Source organism: Chelonoidis abingdonii, chromosome 4, assembly GCF_003597395.2.
Source record: "Chelonoidis abingdonii isolate Lonesome George chromosome 4, CheloAbing_2.0, whole genome shotgun sequence".
NCBI classification, from domain to species: Eukaryota; Metazoa; Chordata; order Testudines; family Testudinidae; genus Chelonoidis; species Chelonoidis abingdonii.
The window spans coordinates 14,531,179-14,548,059 of record NC_133772.1 but is presented as its reverse complement, the minus strand read 5'-3'; the positions used below and the strand labels follow the sequence as shown (position 1 = coordinate 14,548,059).

General features: G+C 42.2%; 1 protein-coding gene across 1 annotated transcript; it reads right to left on the bottom strand.

The window, feature by feature from the left end:
- Nucleotides 1-1,246: 1,246 nt before the first annotated feature.
- FAM72A (family with sequence similarity 72 member A) lies at nt 1,247-13,598 on the bottom strand. Its single transcript, XM_032792532.2, has 4 exons — nt 13,343-13,598; nt 7,251-7,328; nt 5,754-5,878; nt 1,247-3,857 (listed from the first exon to the last, which is right to left on the bottom strand). Exons 1-3 carry the CDS (start codon nt 13,492-13,494, stop codon nt 5,788-5,790), a joined length of 321 nt encoding a protein of 106 aa, XP_032648423.2. The 5' UTR covers nt 13,495-13,598; the 3' UTR covers nt 1,247-3,857; nt 5,754-5,787.
- Nucleotides 13,599-16,881: the final 3,283 nt, after the last annotated feature.

Here is a 16,881-nt window from a genome sequence, read left to right as displayed (position 1 = left end):
GCTTTTAGGGGTCCACATGTCTTACAGACTTAATAAAACATGGAGAAACAATTATGTATGCAAAAATAAAGTGGTTTATAATACATGACTACAGATATTATGTCTCTGTGTTTTTATAAGTGAACGTCTTGAGCACTGCATGTATGAGGGGGACAACAAAGCAAAACTTGGCACCTCTAGTTTCCATACCATAATGGCTGCTGGAGCTGCATGACATAATAGCCCTCTCTGAGTTATCTAGAACTACAGGTTTCAATCCTAGCAGGGGTGATTTAGGCTCTGTTTCCAAAGCATATAAGCTGCATTCCAGGGTATAACAGAGCATAGGATCTTTCCTGTTTGACCCTCAATAATCAAGGGCCACATGGTCCATTTGGATGAAGATGACATGCCAACGTTCATTACAGAATGAGGTTTGCCCAGGAGTCCTGGCAGCATGCTGTTTGCTTGGCAGCTGCCTTCTATCCTAGAGCTGGCTACATTTCAATGGCAAAAGGTTTCCTATCTGAATGTCATTTGTGAAGCACTTTGACATGAATGGTGATATAAATTAATGCCTAATCATAATCTTACATTTGTATTGGGGAATAACGAAGAATATTTAAATGTGTTCTTTCTTTGTCTCTCTTCCCCTTTAAAAAGCCTTGCAATTTATCACTGTCTTTCTGTGATTTTTTTTCCTCCCCTCCTCCCGCACTAGCTAAAAATCAATGCTGAATTATGCATCACAGGAAATAAAATGCAAAACTATTGACAGCAGCATTGTTGCACAAGGTCCTGAAGAAAGCTATTTACTTGTGGGTTTATTTTTAATTCAGGTTTTAAATACTTTTTCTTCCAAACCAAATCTGTGACCCTGAACCTACATCTGTGTACTTTGTGATGTTTCCCAGCTACACTGCTGTAGATGAGTCCTGTGGAGGGTCTCTAACAGCTGAAGACAAGGTGGGTGAAGTCCTATTTTTTTTTATTGGACCAACTTCCTTTGGTGAGAGAGACAAGGTGCTAAGCAGCTGGGAGCTCACTTTGACTTTAACTGGAATAATGGGTGCTCAGTCACTTTGAAAATCGGGCCATTACTGTCCTTACACAGTAGGGATGATTTCAAATGAGCTGAGTTCGCTAGAACATGTTTTCATTATTTTTGTTAGCTAATCACTGCAGATGTATCCTTAAGTATAAAAGTTAGACAATCCCCCAGCTATATAATGTGAACTTAATATATCCCCCAGGAGAATGTGGTATAAATCAACTTTTATTTGATGCACGTGTAGACAGCACACTGTCATAACAAAACATCCAAATACGGAAAAATAGCAAATACACACTTTAGCCAACACAGAAGAAGAGGTAGTAACACCAACTGAGAACAGATACAGTAAAGTATTAAAACAAGAGTTTGCCTTCTCCACATCTTTTCAGAGCCTAAAGGGAATACACAAAATGTTAATCTTGATATCAGCCTTGGAGTTGCTTTTAGTGGGATTCAGGAAATCCACCCTACCTTATCATGTACTACTTCACTTTTGTAAATGCATCTTTCAAGTGATGTATCTTCAGCTCATCAGATGTACCAAGTCTACATGTGGTTTATAAATGGAATGCTTTGTCTTCTGCAAAACACCAATGAGCTTTGCGTTAGGGGCTTGTTACAGGGAGCAGGATGCCTGCAACTACCTTTCTGTTGTGTTCTTCAGTGTCTAAGGCAGTGTTTCTCTAGGGCTAGTAAGTATGTGGTTTTTGGTATAAATCTTGGTTGGGGATGTAGCTAGGGGTTTACAATAAAACAATGGCTTTGTAAAAATGGACTATCCAAAGTGGTCCCAAACAATCGCGGTGTGAGATAAAAAACTCATTTAACGCACAGATTTCCAGGGCAGTCCTTTGTAGGATCAGAACCTAAAAGGTTTTGCACAATGGGCACTGTCCTGATGTTCACTGAGCCCAAATAAATGAAGAGGAGTCTATCCACATGGAGCTCATTGCAGAACTGCAGATTTACTCTGTTGGTTCTTCATTTTAGGGACTGTGGGTAGGGTTTTACCAAGTGCTTCAGGAGCATAAGTCTCTTTGACTTTCTAAGAAGCTGTGAGTGGAAGACAAGGGATGGATCACTCTGATTGCCTGTTCTGTTCATTGCCTTAGAAGCACCTGGCATTGGCTACTGTGGGAAGACAGGATACTGACTAGATGGACCATTGGTCTGATGCAGTATGGCTGTTCTTATGCCCCACTATTGATGATACTTCTAGTAAGTCCAGATGAGATTTTCAGAAATGCATATGTCTGTAATTGGCATATAAAGCACCATCTAGCTAGAGCCCTCTTTACATAAATGTAAAATAAGTCACTTCAGAAATCTTCCCATTAAATATTTCTGTTCTGAAGTAAATGTCTATCTTTCTAAAAGTTGTTGGTCAGATGTTTTTTCCTTACAAAGTTATTCTCTTAGAACCTCCTAGCCTTAGAAACAAGAAAACTTTTCATCTGAGAACGTAAACTTGCTGAAGCAGTTAATTTTGTAGCTGCAAGCAGAACAGTACTCTTGAAGCCAGATTTCACTCCAAACCATGTCTGGCTGCCTCCTTTCCACCTTCCACCACCGACTCTATGGGGTTACCCACCTTCCATCAGCACAAGAGCCAGATGGAGATTTTATTGAATCTGGCCCTAAACTTGTCACACATGCTACTCCAGCGTCATACTTACTGCTCCTCTCATTTAATACTGACAAAATATACAAACATAATTACATATTATTTTGCTTGGAAACTATGCCTTTTCTCCCTCTTTCAGTTTTTCACTGCAATAGGGAGACTTCTACAGAGCAAGAGGAGTTTCTATCACCTGTTTAACATTTCTTAAGAATAGTTATGCTAATATTTCATTGAACATGATTCATTTCCAGTTAAAGCAGGGAAGTGTGGCAGTTCCCAGCACACTTCCTTATTTACCATTTGTCTGCCATTCTGTTCACTGGCAGCAAAACTCGCTCTATAAATTTCTTATGCAGTTGAGGTTTTAGCAGAACTGAGTACTTAGTACACTCTGAAACTCAGGTGAGAGACCCAGGTTCAGGAGCATCCCAATGCTCATCTCTCTAGGGGTTTCAAAAGCAAACAACTCCAAAGCAGGATGAAGACAGATGGCTGTACAGTTTCAGCAATCCCTGCTAGACCACTCTTTCGACAGCTTTGACTGTGGCCTCAAAGGAGCCTGTGCATATACCACCTTCTTGGCTATGGATGGAATGGGAAGAGAGAAAAGGCAGAGTCCAGAAGGAGGCATAACTGGAGCCCACAGAATTCTCTTCTTAATGTCACAGCTCACCCAGAGTAACTATTCCTCAATAGCACTAGCCTAAAGGTAAAAATTAAATTCCTTTCAGTGATACCAAGACTTTTGATCCACAACCGAGCTGTTATTTAGGAAGGAAAAACAGGCAGCAGCTGGTACTTGTAGAAGTGTCAAAGCCTGTGTTTTCCTTACCTGCAGCTGTTAAGACTTAGAACTATAAGAACAAAATAGCCCTAAAACCAGAGGTAGCGGCCACCTGTATGTCATTCATTTTCCAGATAGGTGCATTTTAAAGCTAAGAGGGATTCTTATAAGGCATGTTACATTGGACTAAGACAGCTTATACCCTTTTTGAAAAACAGTTTGCCAGCCTTCTCGTTTACTGTATTGCTTGAGTTTGTACATTAAGACAGTGGGAAGAAAGCTGCAATACAAGGTAACAAGGGAATACACTGCTGATAATATTTATCTGATATACTCTTCCTCAGAGATGCCGGACAGGTCTTCATCAGTGCTTTCATCCAAATCTGGTAAATTGCCCCAAAGCAGTAAATTCACACCTGGAAAAAAAGGATTGTAAATAACTTAATTTGTATTCTGACCTCGTTTGAGTTAGATTAAAAACTGAATTCATTGCCACAAAATGAATGGCTCTAGTCCTTGAAAAACCTATTAGATGAAATAACCTAGACCTAGGCAATGTTGTCTTATTTTCTATTTTTATTCAAAAAGGATTTTTAGAAATATCATTTTGAACTAGACGATAGTAGTAAGTCCTGTATGAAGAGTTACATGAAATAATCATGTTGCTATTGGTAATCCCCTTACGGCTGGGTTACATTAATTGTGTTGGTTTGAGGCACAGATGACATTGTGAAAGTGTTTAAACTAACTAATCTTGTGTATGAGAAACAGAAATATAGATGGTCTAGTAAAAGGCCACATACTTTGGGAAGATCCAGAAGGATTGATTATGTTAGATACTTGAAGTTTGTGTGCCAAGCAGTTGTTTAAAAGGAACTCAAGCGAACTAAATAGTAAGAGCAAGTTATCAGTTGTAACCTCAGCCTAAGCTAATGGGGATCGACAGAAAAAAGTTATATAGGGTCACAGTGACAACAGAGCTCAACTCAGAATAATAGTCAGTTGAGGGTTGCTTAATAGCACAGTGAAGCTACACACGCTACTATAAATAGTATCCTGTGGCTCTGCATTCACACTTGTATTTGTGCAGTTTGCATAACAATATTGCCTCACAAAATCCCAATTCCCCTCAGCAAGAGGCTAGAGGAAATTTTCTGATCAATTAATCTTACAGCCCAGTGAGTGTTTTTTATATAAAGCTTCACAAACTTGAGGTAGCCTAATATTGCATTTTAGATACTTTAAGCTCCAGGTGACATGAATAGTTTCCTCATACAGCATTCCTTCCCCCACAAGCCTCTCTGCTGGAAAGGCAACTCAGTATAAACTTGCTATATACCTTAAGTAAACAGCATATGCTTTGAGACACCTTGCTATTGGGGGAAAGGGAGGAAGTTACCAGTTAACTCTCTGGTTGTCATAAACACATAACTAAGGGTTAATGTTTCTTTCACCTGTAAAGGGTTAACAAAAGGGAACCAAACACCTGACCAGAGGACCAATCAGGAAACAAGATTTTTAAAAGCTCACGGAGGGAATGTTTGGGTGTGTGTCCCTTTGTCTGTGTCTCCGGTCTGTCTCTCGGCTATGAGAGGGATCTTTTGTCTTCAAGCTTCTAATCTTCAGTTTCCAAGTTGTGAGTACAACGTAGAAAAAAATAGGCTTTAATTGGTTTCTTTGTATTTACATGTGTGTGTTGCTGAATGTTTAAATTGTATTTCTTTTTGAATAAGGCTGTTTATTCATATTTTTCTTTTAAGCAATTGATCCTGTATATTGTTAACTTGATACAGAGACCATTTTTATGTCTTTTCTTTCTTTTTACATAACGCTTTTCTTTTTAAAACCTGTTGGATTTTCTTTTCTAAGTGAGGCTCTAGGCATAGATCCCTGTGCAGGATTACGGTCTCTCTCAGGGAAAGACTGGAGGGGGAAAAAGAAGGAGGGGGGAAGGTAAATTGCCCTCTTGTTTGTAATTCAAGGAGTTAAGTACAGTAATCTTCCAGGATAATCACGGAGGGGAAGCCTGGGGAGGAAGTAAGAGAAGACAGGGAGGGGGGTTATTTCTCTTTGTGGTAAGACTCAGGGCATCTTGAGTCTTGGGGTCCCCAGGGAAGGTTTGGGAGACCAGAGTGAGCAAACACTGGAAATTTTTGGCTTGGTGAGCGCTATCAGATCCAAGCTGGTAATTAAGCTTGGAGGTTTCATGCAGGCCCCCACATTTTGGACTCTAAGGTTCAGAATTAGGAATTATGCTTATGACACCGGTGAGTTAAATAGAACTTCCCTGTTCAGAATAAAGAGTTCCTTACCAGAAGAGTCTAGTCTGTTTATACCAAAGACTGCTTAGCTGTGAAACATCCAGAAATGGCCATTGTTACAGGACAGCAGGCAAGGTTTGCATGGAGCAATCACATGGTAACCTACAACATTGCCACTAGAACAGCAAACAAACAAAATAATGATCATGTAAGTTCGTGGATGAAAGCCAGTTTGCAATGAAGAACCAACTAAGCAAATGGGTATAATATTCTTATCTGGGGAAAATTAAAGGCGAGTTTTTAAACAAGTGGTGCAAAAAGTATCTGAATATATTTACTTAGAGAAAGAGGGTGTGTGTGGAGTTGCACAAGATTTATGTTTCTGAGACAGGGAGTCTTGTCTTATTGCAGAGAACAAAATTCTGTCTGTTACCCGAGTGTACTTTAACTTAAGTCAGTGAAATTTGTTGAATCTATCATGGAATCTGATTGTTTGGTTTAAAATAGAACTCCGTGTGAAGTCAATGGAGAGTTCTCCTTAAAACTGATGGTACAATGGGATCCATGAAAAGCTAAGTAATTAGGTTATAAGAGCTAAGTAATTAGGTTGGTGTATATATGAGCGTGATTCTGCTCCATTGAAATAAATGGAAATTAAGGGTTTGAGTAGGAACAGATTATAGCCCAATTAATTTACCTTTGGTAGAATCCTTTCACTCTCAGGAGCACACCCAGAAGAAAGTGTGTGTTTTCTATTTCAGCATCTGGACAAACCAGAATTCCTTGCTAGCCAAGTCTCTCAAAAAAACCACCTTGTTATTTTTAATCCAAGAACCTTCCTGTCCAAGTTCAAATCTGAGCAAGCTGAAATTTTAGGCATAAAACAGATAAGCGACCCTTTTGAGCAGTTTAGCAGAATTTTTTTTAAAGGAACAGTATCTTAAGTATCAGGCATCAATAAAAACAAACAACAAACTCCAGGAACTTTCATGTTAATTTTTTCCATCTGCTAGTGAAGAGCAAGTCTGCCAACAGCATGTTCTCTTTACAGGAGAACCTCAATTTCATGAACCTGTTATACAAACCTACTGTAACTGAGATGTTCAATTTTATGAACTCTGAATCCCCCATTAGTTCATAAAATAGGAGTTCTCCACTGTATCTGTTTTAGTAAAATAAAAGATATGAGTAACTGCATTTCATTGTGACTTTATTCACACAACTATCTCAAATCAATACTGAAGCAGTCTCTCTGGAGTCAGTCAGGTGCTGTGCAAGTTTGCTATACAACACCACCTTAGCCTTGATACGCATTGTCCCATGCATTTCTGCAAGGAACTTTTACAATGACCGACTAACAGTCATGTCCAAAGGTGGTGCGGCCAAGTCTCCACCGAGCAATGTTATATCAAATTCACTTAATTTGTGACCCAAGCGCTTGCACTCTAGTGGTCGGTAATGAGATGCTGCAGTGTTGTTGCTGGAACACATGCATTGCAGAGTGGGTGCTTGTATGATTACGAGTCACACTGAAATAGTATTACTTACCATTTTAAACATGCAATGTTCTTCAGTTTGCATTTGCAGATGTCAGTGAAATAGCAGCTTCCAATGAAGTCAACAGTACTAGAGGAGAAAAAGTGTCCCAGGAATAGTTTAGACATTTAACATAACTTCACCCAGCCACCTGCTCTTGCTGTAAGGTAGAATTCCAACAAACCACTGTTTGAAGTTCTTTTCTATTTCCATTTACAAACACCTATCTGCTCTCATCCAATCTCCCTGTATCACCAAGCATAGTAGTATCAAGACAGCAAAGATTCTTATATATTCCACCAGCACACCCTGAGCCAGCACCACAGTGTGCCCATGCTAGCTTTCAGGAACCTGCTACCCTCCACTAGGAGCATTGCTTTAGTATATGTGGTTGCTTGGTTCTAAAGAAGATTCTGCTGGGACCACCATTTCCCTCTTGAGCTGAGGAGGCTGCTATTGCATTGGTTCATACAGCTCAAGGGACTGAGAGGGATATCAGCCACATAATACTTCTGCTGCCCAAGGACGCTAGTTGTCGAGCTTAGGACTGCATACCTAAATTCCAGCATAAGAACACAAAATGCTATTGAAGGAACCACAGGTCTGTCCCGGCAGCAATTTAAAAATCCCAGCTTTTGATTACACAATCCCTATTCTTACACTAGGGCCCAGAAAGCAGGCAGATCTCAAATCTGTGAGTGGAGTGATGGAGTGCTAGCACATTAGCCCTGCGGTACCTCTCCCTACCTCTTAAAATGCTGCCTCAACAACTCACCTCTAGTTGTCCAGTAGGATACCATAATACTCTATTGTCTAGGGTCATCTACTCAACACAGATTTCAGTTGAATCCCAATGCTAAGTGAATGTACTTCAAATATTAACATAGCTGACTCTCTTCACAAAGTAAGAGGAAGAATAGCAGACCACTAGTATACAGCAGCTATTTGAGGGCACCATTAAATAGCAAAAGAGGCAGAGGAGGTAGAATAAAGATACTTTCAACACAACTTTGAAGAGCCTGACAAACCATGTGAGGAATAATACCAATAATGCTGAACATTACACCACTGCATAGTCACTTAATTGCATATCTCCAGTTATCACACCAACAAACCAAACCTGGATTACTTCCTGGAACTGGTTGCTACATAGAAAGGAATAAAAGTACCCAATGTGGTGGTCATTTTTATCAAGTGAAGTCAGTGATCAAAAGGCATTGCTCACAAGAATCTCAAGATGACACTTCATCCCAAGCAATGCTATACTCTGCAGTTTGCACTGAGTTAGTCATCAGTGCTGTAAAACAAGAGTGCTGTGGTGTTTGGTTTTTTTTAAGATCTTATTCCACTGTGTGCTTTTTCTCCATACTTGAAGTTGGTCTACAGTGAGACCAATCCAGGCGCTGTCTTGAGACACTCTTCACTTCACCAGGTTATACATGTAGCAATATGCTTTTTAATTCTACCATCTTTTTGATGGCCAGTGAGGGCTTCTCCTCGGACCTATAGTATGGGCATTTACTGCTATACAGGGACTTAAAGGAGCACCTGTGAAACTTGTAGCAGCTGAGGTTCATAAGTGGTTGATGGGATCTACAAGTCCCTTATATGTGCACACTACAATCCAAGCAGAATGTGCTGTACAGTAATTAAAAATGAAGCATAATTGAATGCTTTAGACCAAAAATCTGACCACCTGAAATTAGTGGGAAGTACCCGTCAGATTCTGCTTTAAAAATGAATTACAGTAATTGAAACTCAATTTTAGAGTAGGCTTATTTACATCTTAAACTTCTAAAAATATTACACGCAGGCAGAAAATAAAGTTACAAGCTAGCTGACAAAGTCCCTTTAATGGCTTTGCTCTATATATTTAATTTTTCCTGCTTTATATGAGGATGATGGCTAACTTTTTCTGGATTGTTTCAGAATATGAGGATTATCTGGTTTTATGCAACTCAATGAACTGGCCCACAGAGGTTAACATCAGCAAGGCTCAAGAGCTGCTTTGTTGGTGTCCTAGTTCCATGCAAACAGTCAGTCCAGAGCTAACCATTTCAACTAGACCATAAGGCTTCAGTCCAGGGAAATGGGCTCCACACTAGTACTTAGAGATGATAATTAGTCTTTATACAGGGAGTGAACTCAGTTACCAACTATACCATTGGGTTCAGTTAGCAATTCACTATCTTTGTCTACACTAAGAAACGTGCCTATTTACAATGGGTGTCAGCAGCAATAGGTGTAGCTGGCCTGGAGCAAGATGTTGTTTAACTGCAAGGGTGAACAGGTTCAAACTGTGTTCAACACAGTTTCAGAAATGGTAGGTGATTTGATTTTAGTTCTGTCTTTGCACTTGCAGTTTAACCATTTTCATTACCATTTTACTATGCTTGTTGCAGACACCCTACATCTTTGTCTGCAGGGAACCAGGGTTCTTTACAATAGGTCTTCCAGCAGTGGTAGGGTGGCAACAAACTTCCAGCATTTTTACCACTCTCACTTAACGGTGTCTAACACAGAAAACGCTGTGCACAGGTTATCCTATCAGAGGTACCTTAAATCCAGCTAGCCCAGGTAACAATAGTGAAGACACCACAGCCAGGCTTGTGTGGGTAGTGCAAGTCTGGGATGGACTTTGGGTGCATCATCAACATCATCATCAGAGATCCCTTGATTCGAGGATGAGCTCTACCACGGATTTACATATGGGTCCTCAGATGACTCAGGAATCCAATCCTAGAATCATAGATCCTCCGTAACAGGTACAGACATTTCCTGTCAGGCCAACAGCCTGCTGGGAGAAGTTTCTTTTTCCTTCCTCCTTTCTCTTTTCAGGTTCAAGGGCAAGGCACTTCTCCTCAAAGCGACTTACTGCTTGATGGAGGATGTGGCACTATTGGGGTCAGTTGGTGGCTTGCTTCTCCCAGCTTGTGATATCCACATCAGTTTTCCTGAGATACTTTCAGTGTGTCTTTTGTAGTGCATACTTGGCTTGCTAGCCCACTGTGATGCCTGTACTGTGCTTTCTGCACTTCTGTTGTTACCCATGCTAGCTGGATTCAAGTTAGCTTGGACAGACTAGCCCATGCTAGCTTTTGCTCTGCAGACATACCTTCAAACTTGATGGTGATAGAGGCTGGAAGCACTTTGTCTACATCAGGACTCCCAGCTACAATGGTGGTAGCTCTGGTGAACTACTTCTATAGTTCCTTACTATGGATATAGCCAGCTTTAGCACTGGGTCAGTTTCCTAGTGCAGACAAGGCCATTGTCAGACTTAACATCTGTGTGTCAGTTTCTTCTTCTGGAAAGTAGGACAGCATTATCTAAAGCAGATGTCACCCCAACCCATCTGATTTTAATGTCCTCTGTAGAAAAGCTGTTAAGAGCAAACTAATATTGTCATATACTCTTCTGTAATAGGGTTCCTATGGTAGACCTTAGGTAGGTAAGCGTTGTCAACCCCCGTCATTTTTAATTGGCTCTCTTTTTGTAAATGGACACAAACTAATATTTTCAAAGCAAACTGATCTTTCCTATTTTACAACTCTTTGACCTTGCAATCCTTCCTAGTTTTCCACCAGTTGGAGCACTAGTGTAGGCAGCCACTGGCATTCCAAATGTAGTATTGTGCAGACCCTACTTTAAGCTGTGTTAGATGAGATGATAGAATAACTGGTTTACACTAGCATTTCCACTGTTAGAACAGCAGCAATGGTAATGTAGGTAAAGACTTTGTGAGAAAAGGGGCAATTTGTTTACCTAAGTTGGTATGTACTGAGCTGAGTGCTCCATGTCCAACATGAGTGCTTCCATTCATTCTGTTAACGGGTGGGAAAAACAGTCCTGAGAGTTGAACTTCTGCCCTGTATGCAGAGATAAGTTTACTTAAGAGTCTGCATGTTTCCTATTTTGATTTATTCTTATAATTTAGATCCTCAATACATTAGCTCCTACTCCAAATCTAACCACTCAGCCCTGACCAAACCATTTGCCATGGAAAAAAACATCAATTATTATAGTATCAGGAAATCACATACCAGGATATCATTTCCTGAGTCACTAAAACACACATTGCTATTTTAACTTCGTACTGAAATATGTGGGTTACAGACTTTCATAAACTCATTTTTGTAGTTAAAGTTTTTAATTGTACACTAAAAGTATGGATTACATTTGTAACCACACAGATGGCTTTAACTCAAGTTTGACAACTAGCATTGTATAAAAGACATTTTACACCAGTTTAGAACATCTGTGCCAGGAACTAGGTATTTATTGTAAATCTCAAATGAGACCACAGAACAATGGCTTAGTGATTAGAATGTGTTTAAAAAATGAACCTTTTTTTAAAATTAATTTTAGCCCATCTTAGTTTATCTCCTTTTAACTCGTGCTTGCAGATTAATGATTTGTAATTTATATTTTCCTAATATTTAATTTACTATTTAATATTTAAATATGGCTTTCCCATAGTTACTCATCCTCTGCTCCAGCTTATGTTTGATCAAGTAACAAAGAATTTTTTTCTTTAATTCCTGTCCTTGCTTAACTCTGAAAGTCAAATTGGATTCTTTCTGCTTCTTTCATCTTCACCAGTTAATGCACTCAACAATTCTGTTGATCTATGAGGCCAAACAGAATACAGCTTGCTTTCCCTGACTGATATTGGTTCCTGCACTATTAAGAGTAAAAACATGTTTTTATCGATAAAATAAACAAATTTGACTTGAAACAGAGAAAGTAGTTGTATTTGATTGTAGTGACATTTTTACAGAGCCACTGAAAAACCCACATTTATTTTTGTCAGGCTGGAGGTACATTCAAGCTATGTCAATGAACAATCTTATTATCCATCATCTAATTCAGTGGCTCTCAACCTTTCCAGACTACTGTACCCCTTTTAGGAGTCTGATTTGTCTTGCGTACCACCAAGTTTCACCTCACTTAAACTAGTTGCTTACAAAATCAGACATAAAAATACAAAAGTGACACAGCACACTACTATTGAAACATTGCTTACTTTGTCATTTTTATCAGAATTATAAAATCAATTGGAATATAAATATTGTACTTACATTTCAATGCATAGTATATAAAGCCGTATAAACAAGTCATTATCTGTCTGAAATTCTAGTTTGTACTGACTTTGCTAGTGCTTTTTATGCAACCTGTTGTAAAACCAGTCAAATATCTACATGAGTTGATGTGCCCCCTGAAAGACCTCTGTGTACCCTCAGGGCTACATGTACCCCCTGGTTCAGAACCACTGATCAGAGTCACTAGCTGGGAGAGTGTGTGGCCTTAAGGGTAAAGAAGCAGAATGAGGATCAGGGCTGAGATGCATTTCCAGATGTAATACTAACACATTCTGACATCTTGTGGCAAATCACATAAGGGACATGGGTTAGGTTTAAAATAATTTTAATGTATATTCTTACTTTATTAGCTGTTGAACAACAATTGTAGAAAGTAATCCAGATTTTTCTATTATTTACACTACTTATTTGCAGCCCACCAAGCTTGGAATAGATAATTTAACTGTTGGAAACATCCTACTAGTCTGGGGCAAAGCCCCCCCAAGTTTATACTGCACCTGTCTGGAGGTGTTACCCTACTACAAACAAAAATAGACTAGATACTGACTTGAAACAGGAGTGACACTGACACTTTCAAGTCACTTTCACTTCTGTTTAAAAGTTAGTTACTTTCCCTAAGGCTCTTAAATACAACCTACAGTGATTGCCACAGGAAAATATTTAAAGCCAAACACCAAGAAAATTCCACATTTTAAAAGTTGAGAAGAAATGAGTCTTGTTTATTATGTAGAGTTTGTATATATATATTTTTAAAGTACCATGCTGTGTTTGGACTGTTCCTCAGTTCCTGTTTTTGTAAAATGGAAATAATAATGTTTGCTTATCTGTCATATACAATTATAAGGAGTAGACTGAGATCTGAGGGGTAGGAACTGGGCCTTCTTAATGGTTTGCATGGTACCTAACACGATGGGGTATTCCTACTGATTAAGGTCGTTGTGGGCTACTGTAACATTAGTCAGCTGTTGCGATGCCTGCAGGTGGCAAAGGAAGAGGACTTACCTGGTGGGTGGGATGTCGGTGGAGTACAGGTCGATCTCTGTGTTTGCCAGCAGCACGGCCTTCATCCCCCGCGAGCTCAGCACCTGCTGGCAGAATCTGCAGCAGAGCACGGACACACACCTGTCCTTGAAGGTAAAACCACTCGTGGACATGATGGCTCTCGACCGAAAGGGTCTGTCCCCTCTTCCCAGAGGGCGCTGAGGGTGCTCCTTGCTTCTCTGAGGGCAAAGTGACCACCAGGCCCCTTTAGCTGCTCCTATCCCTGCCTCCACTTCTTCAGCTCCCTCTCTCTCAGAATCGCCCCAGGGACTGTTCCCCTTCAGCTGCTTTTCCCACACTCACTGCCCCCTCCCTCAGGGGCCAGCCCTATACCTGCACCCCTCCCTTCCCCTGGAGATTGACTCCCCTTTCCCACCCTGCTGCTCCCTCCAGGCTCCAACACCCCCCTCTGTAAACCCTGTACCCGCCCCCCCACTACGTGCCCTGTACTCCCCCACTCCTTACCAGTGGGGGCCTTGTGCTCTCCCCTACCACTGCCCCCCCGGCCTTGTGCTTCTCCCTCTCCCGCCACTGGGGTCCTTGTTCTCCTCCCCCTTCTTTTCCCCTACCAGTGGGGGCCCTGTGCTCCCCCCACTCCCCCGCCCCCACCACGGGATACTCTATGCTCCCTCTGCTGCCCCACCCCCACAGCCCCTGCTTATTGCCCCTACTAGGGGCCGTCCTCTCTTCTCTTTGCCCTGAGTCGCCTGTGTCAGCCCTGCTGCCGTTAGACCCCAACGGGCTAGCCCCAGCGAGCCCGTCTTCAGAACTGTCAGATTCCGTTTGAATCCCTGTCCTCGCTTCCCATTGGAAGAGAGCCAACTCTCCCCTAGAGCCCGATTGGGGGGATTGGGGCAAGATCCGCCTCTCAGAACAGCTAGGACCCGTCCCCTTCAGCTTCTAATTGGAGGAGCCGTGAGACAGAGGCGGGAAAGGGAGAATAGTAGAACGCTACTATTGGTTAGTAGGTTTGTCACTCCGATTCATCCCAGCTGTTGATTGGTGGAGGCAGATGAGGGGGTGAGGTGGGTGAGCCAGCGCTGCGGAGGAAACTGACCGCGGGAGCTGTAGCTGGAGAGCTTCGGCTCAAGGAGGAGGGAATGTGGCTGTGCCGCGCTGCAGGTAAGACCTCCGGCCGGGGTTGAGGCGTGTGTCGCGCAGACCTCCGTTTTTACCATAGGCTTGCCCCAGCCCATAATACTCCCATCCCCCGGGGAGACCCGCGCAGCCCCAGCCCGGGGTGGCCGGCACCGGCGCGAGCCTATTACTCTTCCCCAGCCGGTAAATCTCCTTGGCTCGTTCAGAGCACCTCGCGCCGCCCCTTCGCGCAGGCGGAGCACCATAGCTCCCCGCGGCATAGCCCCCCTTTTCTCCAACTGTAACCCCCCTTTCCCCGCGGCATAGCCTCCCCCGCGGCATAGCCCGTTCTCCCCAAACTGTAACCCTCCCTTTCCCCGCGCCATAGCCCCCCCTTTTTTCCAACTGTAACCCCCCTTTCCCCGCGGCATAGCCTCGCCCGCGGCATAGCCCGTTGCCCCCAAACTGTAACCCCCCTTTCCCCGCGGCATAGCCCCTCTTTTCTCCAACTGTAACCCCCCCCTTTCCCCGCGGCATCTCCTCCCTTTCCCCGGGGCATAGCCCGTTCTCCCCAAACTGTAACCCCCGGCATACTCCCCCCACCACTGTGTAGCCTCTCGCGGTATAGTCTCCCGTTTCCCCCCAACTGTAACCCCTGGCGCAACCCCCCTAATTGTAACCCCCGGCATAGTTCTCCCTAATTGTGTAACCCCCTCGCGGCATAGTCCTCCTCCTAGGATAGAATTTCCAGCACATACAATTCCCTTCTCTAGTCCATAATACTTAAGGAGAAATTATTCTACCCCCTCCGCCACAGTATAGCTCCCAAACCTTCCCCACCCCACACTCCAGGACTGATTTCCCCCATCCTCCCCCCCTTCGTTCCCAGAGCTCATTTCCCCTTTTCCTCAGACTTCAATATTCTCTTTCAAACCCATAATAGTCTTTCCACCACCCCATTTTTTCTCCCTGCTATGATTAGCATCAGGAAAGGGAATACAGGGCTGGGTCCTTCATTCCAGAAGTCAAAAGCAAATGAGGTTTAGGGGGCCAAGTGGTCCTCTCACACGCTTGAGTTTGCAGCAGCCAGGATCCCGAGGTGCTGGGGGGGTTTTGCAGTCAGCAGTGGGGAGCTCCGATGGCTTCTCCATGTATTTTTTTGGGAGAGCTTTAAATATATGTATTTGCGCAGTCTCTTTCCAGCTGGGTGGATAGTAATTGCATAGAGCAGCTTGGAATATCATCCACTCCCTCCGTAACTACGGGGGGAGCCAGCCACACTCTTTTTGTTTGTTTGTTTCCATTTAAATGTTCTAACCCTAGTCTGTAACCCTTTCCTGTTTCCTGTCTCTGCTAGCCACGTTGTTCCTCTTGATGTTGGATGTGGATCCAATTGTTGGTTGGCTTTTTAAAAATGCACATCTCCCTGATTTCTTACATTTGTTACCCAGAATAACTTCTAACACCCCCCCCCGCCCCTCCAATTGTGCCCTGACTTCCTCCTGCTGGGAGATTTGCATCTGCCTTGCACATGCTGGGCTGCATTTCCCCTGGCTCCAAATCAGCTTTGATGTCTAGAGGAGATACCTATATTTCTGGATGGGGGTGGGGGTGGGACCAAACAATTTTAATAATAATATATAATAAAAAAAAAAAAAGCTGCCACGTCTATTGAATCAAAGGCTGCTGTTTTAGCTATGCCAGAGGGGATTAATCTTGTTTATGAAATGGTTTGTGGATTCATTTTTGAACTCCTGCAGTTCATGTAATTTAGGGATTTGGGTCTAATTTTTCAACATATCATGTTGCTGCTTCTCCAGTACCTCTCTTTCTCCCTGTATTGCTCATTTAGAGAAGTGATTTTTGCACAGGCTAGTTTCCTTTTACTCTCACCCCTTTTTCCCTGGGGACTGAGCTTTCCCACTGAGAGTTGTTTTTTAGAGGCATACTTGCTATGATGCAGGCATTTTATCTTGCTTACTTGGGTGATGTACATGTGTAGTAATAAGCTGCAGTTTAAAGAGGAATTTGCAGTACAGCTCCTTTAAATCACAAATTTTGTCCTTGCATCTTGTAACTTGACAATTTTAATTTTTTAAAAATATTTTTTTCTTTACAGGCAACAAAACCAAAGAAAGCAACATCTGATCCTTCATTTCTACTCCCATTTGGGATTTTATTTGCATTATCTTTGAGCCTATTTAAAAAAAAAAAAAAAAAGGGCAAACCAAACCCACACAAAACATGTTGTGTGGAAGGACTTCCACTCCCTGACTGTGCTATTAATGTTAATAATCAGGAAAAGCCTTTGGGGGGCTACATGAGCTCTCATCTGAAGCTTGCTGCTGCTGCTAAGGGTTTTGGTGCAGGGAAACAAAACTGTCTTTTCCACCCGCTGATTTCCTAACATCTGCATGTTTCTG